At 48.9% G+C, this 6,822-nt stretch overlaps 1 protein-coding gene across 1 annotated transcript; it reads right to left on the reverse strand.

Annotated features, from left to right (window-relative positions):
* Window positions 1–982: 982 nt before the first annotated feature.
* On the reverse strand, window positions 983–2,191 carry LOC139832265 (uncharacterized). Its single transcript, XM_071821984.1, has 3 exons — window positions 1,943–2,191; window positions 1,481–1,549; window positions 983–1,303 (listed from the first exon to the last, which is right to left on the reverse strand). Exons 1-3 carry the CDS (start codon window positions 2,189–2,191, stop codon window positions 983–985), a joined length of 639 nt encoding a protein of 212 aa, XP_071678085.1.
* Between the last annotated feature and the right edge of the window lie 4,631 nt (window positions 2,192–6,822).

Consider the following 6,822-nt stretch of genomic DNA (forward strand, 5'->3'; position numbering starts at 1 on the left):
TGGCCGGCATGGCCATTCTCCTCTTTTTCCAATTCTTTGGAATTTTGGAACAACCCTCAAATGTGTGATCCAAGGCAAGACTAGGGCAAAAATGTGATGAGTCAATGGTGTCCTTGCTTGGAAAATTTTCAGATGTGAAATTTGAGAAAGATTGGAATAGAAATGGATGAGAGAAATTTGGAAGAGGTATGATCTTGGAAGATCATGATCACATGCCCTAAGGATCCCATGCTCAAGGGTTTTGGCAAGTTTTAAAAAAAATAAACTAGAAATAAAAGGAGTCACAAGTGAAAAGTGCTTTTAGGGTTTTAGTGATTGACACACAAATGACATTTTCACAAGCAACACACACACATATACTACAAATCAAGGTAAGATCAACTATATGCATGCAAGGTTTAAAGATAGAAAAAGTTTTTGTTGGCCCAAAAATTTGCATTCCAAGTTTAAACTAATACACAAAAAGTTGGGTTGTTACAAACCTTCCCCCCTTAAAATGAATCTCGTCCTCGAGATTCGGAGGCTAAGAACTGAAGAGAGCGGGAAAGTCCTTTCGAAGTTGATCTTCTCATTCCCAAGTGGCTTCCTCCTCGGAGTGATTAGTCCACTGAACCTTACAGAATTTAATTTTTGTTCTTCGGGTGAGACGAACAGCTTCTTCCAAAATCCGAAGGGGTACTTCTTGATAAGTTAAGTCGGTGTTGAGGTCGAGGGTGCGATAATCGATGTTCTTGAAGGTCTTAGGCTTGTCAGGCACTTGGAGGCATCGTCGAAGTAGAGAGATATGGAACACATCGTGGAAATCTGCTAACTCAGCAGGCAGTTCCAGTTGATAAGATACTTCACCTCGACGAGCGAGAACCTTGAAGGGCCCAATATATCTGGGGGCAAGCTTTCCTTTGACGTGAAATCTCTGCATTCCCTTGAGTGGAGTGACGCGAAGATAGGCATGATCTCCAACCTTGAAGGTCAACTCGTGACGCTAGGAATCAGCATAACTCTTCTGGCAGGATTGAGCGGCCTTGAGGCGATCACGAATCAGTTGAACTTGTTCTTCGGCTTCACAAAGATGGTCAGGTCCAAAAACTTGAGTATCTCCGGTCTCGGACCAGTTGAGAGGGGTTCGGCAACGACGACCATATAGGGCTTCAAAGGGGGCCATCTGCAGACTAGCTTGGTAGCAATTGTTGTAAGAGAACTCCGTGAAAGGGAGACAATCTTCCCATTTTGCTCCATAGGCGAGGACACAAGCACGAAGCATATCTTCAAGAATCTGGTTTACTCTTTCGATCTGGCCACCGGTCTGCGGGTGATATGCAGTGCTGAAAGATAACTTGGTTCCCAAGGTTTCATGTAGGCTCTTCCAGAATTTTGACGTGAACTGAGTACCACGATCGGAAACTATTCTCTTGGGAACTCCGTGGAGACTCACTATTCAGGACATGTACAGATCAGCCAGCTTGGTTCCATGATAACTCACCTTGACAGGGAGGAAATGCGCAACCTTGGTAAGTCGATCTACAATAACCCAGATGGAGTCGTGACCACGCTGTGATATAGGAAGTCCAGTGATGAAGTTCATTCCAACCTCTTCCCATTTCCACTCGGGGACTTGGAGGGGTTGGAGCAGTCCCGCTGGTCGTTGATGTTCAGCCTTCACTTTCTGGCACACGTCGCAGCGAGCAATGAAAAAGGCTATCTCTCGCTTCATACCATGCCACCAGAATTGTTTCTTGAGATCTTGATACATCTTGGTTCCTCCGGGGTGGATTGAGTAGGGAGTGTTGTGGGCTTCCTTCATGATTAGCTGCTTCAGGTCTTCAACATTAGGCACACACAGGCGTCCCTTGTACCATAAAACTCCTTCAGCATCAATCGAGAAACCAGGAACTTCCTCCCTATCCATTCTACGCTTAATTCCTTCGATGCTCTCATGACCCACTTGAGCTTCCTTGATCTCATCGAATAAAGTAGGCTTCAACTCAAGATTTGCCAGGAAACCATGGCTGACCAACTCGAGGCCGAACTCCTCCAGTTCATCAAACAACTTGGGTTGAGCCATCTTGATCAGGGCGTTCAGCGAACAGGGCTCTCGACTAAGGGTATCAGCTACGACATTGGCTTTACCGGGATGATAATGAATGCCGAGGTCATAATCCTTGATGAGCTCCATCCATCTGCTTTGCCTCATGTTCAGCTCCCGCTGGGTGAAGATATACTTCAGGCTCTTGTGATCAGTGTAGATCTCACAGCGGTTTCCAACTAAATAATGACGCCAGGTCTTCAGGGCGTGAACTGCCGCAGCAAGCTCTAAGTCATGCGTGGGGTAATTCATCTCGTGCGGTCGAAGTTGTCGTGACAAATAGGCTATCACCTTGCCTTCTTGCATTAGCACACTTCCCAAACCCAGCTTCGATGCATCGCAGTATACATCAAAATCTTTGGTGATATCTGGCATAGTTAAGACGGAGGCTGTAACTAATCTCTTCTTGCATTCCTAAAAGCTGGCCTCACATTTGTCGGTCCATTCAAACTTCTTATCCTTCTTCAACAATTGCGTTAAGGGTCTCGCAATGCTGGAGAACCCCTCAACGAACTTGCGGTAATAACCAGCCAATCCTAAAAAGGCGCGGACTTCGGTCTGATTGGTAGGGGCTTTCATCTCCATGATGGACTGAATTTTGGACGGGTTGACAGACATTCCACCGGCTGATATGACATGGCCTAGGAATCCTACCTATTTCAGCCAAAATTCACATTTACTAAACTTGGCGTAAAGCTGATGATCTCTGAGAGTTCCCAAAACAATCCGCAGATGTTCAGCATACTCTTCTTCATTCTTGGAGTAGATCAGAATAACATCGATGAAAACCACAATGAACTTGTCGAGGTACTTCATGAAAACCTTGTTCATGAGATTCATGAAGTAGGCGGGGGCATTGGTTAGTCCAAAGGACATCACGGTATATTCAAATAGTCCATACCGTGTGGTGAAGGCAGTCTTGGGAATGTCTGAGTCTCGAACCTTTAGTTGGTGATAGCCAGTTCGGAGATCTATCTTAGAGAAAACTCGGGCTCCATTCATCTGGTCAAACAGATCTTCAATCTTTGGGAGAGGATATTTGTTTTTGATGGTGACATCATTCAGTTTCCGGTAATCCACGCACAAGCGGATAGTACCGTCCCGCTTATCCACAAAGATAACGGGAGATCCCCAGGGGGATGCGCTGGGACGAATCAATCCTTTCCTCAACATGTCTTCCAATTGCTTCTTCAGCTCAACTAATTCTTGAGGGTTCATCCGGTAGGGTCGCTGAGCGATAGGGGCAGTTCCGGGAACTAGCTCGATGATAAACTCGATATCCCGATCCGGGGGCATACCGGGCAACTCATCGGGGAAAACCTCAGGATACTCACAAGCTATGGGTACTTCATGCAGGGCTGGACTGGCGACACTCTTCTTGCATAGGGCCTTCGATGATGGCATGGTGGCTACATGTTCAACTACCTCGCCGTCCTCAGCAGTTAGGGTTATGGCTCGGCGAGCACAGTCTATGTGACCCTTATACTTTACCATCCAATCCATACCTAGAATAACTTCTAGACCTTGCTCCCCCAACACTATCAGATTGGCGTGGAAACGCTTCCCCTGAATATCTATAGGGACTTCCTTGCAGGACAAATCTGTTTTGGTAGAGGCTCCCGGGATCTGGACTAACATAGGCCGTTGCATGATCGTAGGTCTCAACCCACTCTTTCTAGCGAACGGCTTAGTAACAAACGAGTGCGATGCTCCGGAATCAAACAAGACAGTGGAGGGTACTGAGTTGACAGGGAACGTACCCAGAACAATATTCGGAGCTTCCTAAGCTTCTTCAGCATTGACATGGTTCAGGTGACCTCTGGATGGTCCAGCTGACTTCCTCCGGTTCTGGTTCCTTCCGGCAGCAGTGCGAGCTTGTCCCTGATTTGGCTTGGGCGCATTGGGGCGCTGTTCAGTAGTCACCTTGTTAGGGCACGTCTTGGAGAAGTGCCCGGTCTGTCCATAGGAGAAACATCCATTGGAGGGGATGCGGACTGTGTTGTTTTGGCAGTTGTAGTTGGGATTGAAGTTGCTTCCTCCAGAACGCTGAGGGTTGTAGTTGTGATTGGGGTTGTTGGGGCGAGGTGCAGGGGGTTGTGCCCTCTGCTGCTGGGGCGCCGGCCTTGGTGGAGGGAAACTGCGGGGTCGCTGAGTGCTGGAGCTACCTTGCTGCAGCATCGCCTTGCGCTTGTGGTTCTCAAACGCATTCTTGCGCTTGCTCTCCACCATAATAGAGGCATCTACTAGCGACTCAAGGTTAGGGTACGGCACACCACCAAGATACTTTGCATCTCGTCATGCAGACCATTCAAAAAGTGGTCCTTCTTCTTCAATTCGGTGTCGGTATCTTCCGGTGCATACCTAGACAGAGTGGTGAACTTGTCCATGTACTCCACCACAGACATGCTTCCTTGCCTCAGATTCATGAACGTGTCCTTCATGAGCTTGATCAGTCCCGACGGGATGTGGGTCTTGCGGAACTTGGCCTTGAATTCTTCCCAGTTGATGACGTGTCCTTCAGCCTGAATAGCCTTGACATTTTCCCACCAAGCACGTGCAGGCCCAGAAAGGAAATGAGTGGCGAATAGCACCTTCTCATCATTGCCCACTCCGGCGACCTCCAAGTTGTTCTCTATGGTGCGAAGCCAATCATTGGCGTCAAGAGGTTCAGTGCACTTGGCAAAAATAGGAGGGTTGGTGCTCTAGAAATCCTTTAGCTTAGAGCGGGGGTCTCCATTTCCGTTCCCGCCATTATTGTTGTTGGCGTTTCCGGTAGCGAGTTGAGTGAGGTGCTGAAGGGTAGCAAGGTTAGCTTGGCGCTCTTCTGGGGCTGCCTGACGGTCTTCCATCATGAGGCGCAAAAGTTGAGCCATGGTTGGGTCCGGAGGTGGAGGGGGGTTTTGGTCCGACCTGATGGCGCTTCCTCTACGGGTGTCGACCATCCTGGAGAGGTGTGGTATTCAGATATTAATGGCCACTTAAAAGGGGAGGGCTTGTAGGAAAATTTGAAGAACTTTAGAAACGGAAACAAGCAAATGCAAGATAGGCAAACGAAGGCATAACATAGCAGAGGTGCCGAAGGCACAATGTAGCATACATCATCACATCATAAGTCTCATACATCACAAACCAAAAGAATGGTTTCATCAGAACCATCATCACAATTCTACTCGCATCGTAAAAGGGGGCCTAACTCATCGCCCTATGATAGAGTGGTGCGAGTCCGGGGGTAGTGCTCTAGAAGTCGTCGAGGTCCACGACAGGACCCTCAGGTGCAAGTGGGGCGCCCTCGTCGTCAAAGGGTGGCTCCTCGGGATCCTCCTCGGGCATCAGTGGCTCAGGCTCCTCATCTTCATCGTTGATGAAGGCCTCATCCTCAGTATCGGGCTCCATATCGAAGTCCTCCTCCTCGTAGTCGTCGTCGTCGCTGAGAAGGGCTCCGTTCTCCCTACGGAGGTCCTCTCCGTCGTCCTCAAGCTCCTCAATAGTCGCCTCCATCTGAGTGGCCAGGGCCTCCAGCGAAGCCACCTTCGCCTTCAGGCGAGAAACCCTCCGGCGTGCAGCAACTCTCATCTTGCACTCACTAGCAAGGTCGGCCTGTGTAGCAGCAAGCTGAGCGCACAGTGTCTCAATCTTAGTCTCCTACAGATCGCACCTCTCTCGGGCGCGGTCCTGCTGAGTTTGAGTGTGGTGCAGCAGGTACTCTAGGTGGTGCAGCTGGTGGGCGGTGTCAGCGTGCGGGGCGCCATCCACGGGCTGACCCGCACCGTTGCGCATGCCAAGGTACCGGTAGCCAGTGTCGACGAGGGCCTCAGGGTGAAGGAAGGCAAGGCGGGCGAGTGCCTCCTGGAACACTCGGACCATCCCGTCGATCCACATATGCTCCATCACGTCGATGGTGAACTCCTTAGAAACGGGGGCAATCTCGCTCCCCTTGACGACGCAGGTGACCAGCCAGGCCATCTCCGAGTCCTCAGACCTCTCGGTACGGACGCCCTTCACCTCGGGCACCGGACGTCCGCACCGAACAGCCAGGTCGGCCAGGGCTCTCTCGAAGAGGTAGAGGGGCGTCTTCACCCCGACCTGACGGTAGTGCGAGTACTCGATGGGCATCTACACAAATTTTAAAGTAGATTAAGTTAGTGACCACAGTGTGCAAAATTTTAAGCATAGTAAAACTTTAATGCCATTAAGATTTTTGGAAAAATAGAAGGAGGTAAGGGACTTAAGCATTTTCAGCATTTAGTCAACCTTTTTGTTTTTAGAAAAATATTTTTTGGTCTATCTAACGCCCATGCTAAACTAAGGTCTCCTACAGTCAACCTAGCTCTGATACCAACTCTGTGGAGCCTCGGACTAACCAGTCCGAAACTTCTGTTATGCATACAATTTCACGATCCCAAGATTATTCCATCGTGAATACATAACCGAACTGATATCAGATTACATCATCCATTACAGTACCGAATTAAAAGTATTACTAAAGTCTTACATCATAGGCCATCAAGGCCGTAGTTCAACAAACAGCAGCGGAAACAACTTGACTCCAAAAGCGGTGGAACCCAAGTCAGGCCTTTACCCTTCAGGCGACTGACTGGGAGAGCGTCCTAGTTCGCATCTTCGGCGTCGTACTCTTCTTCTTCGTAGAACTCCTCTTCAAAGTCTGGCCAAGTAAATAGCCAGGACAACAATGTCAATGAGTACTTTTGAATGTACTCGCAAACCACCTTAGAGAGGAA

This window comes from Lolium perenne, chromosome 6 (assembly GCF_019359855.2).
Source record: "Lolium perenne isolate Kyuss_39 chromosome 6, Kyuss_2.0, whole genome shotgun sequence".
NCBI lineage: Eukaryota > Viridiplantae > Streptophyta > Magnoliopsida > Poales > Poaceae > Lolium > Lolium perenne.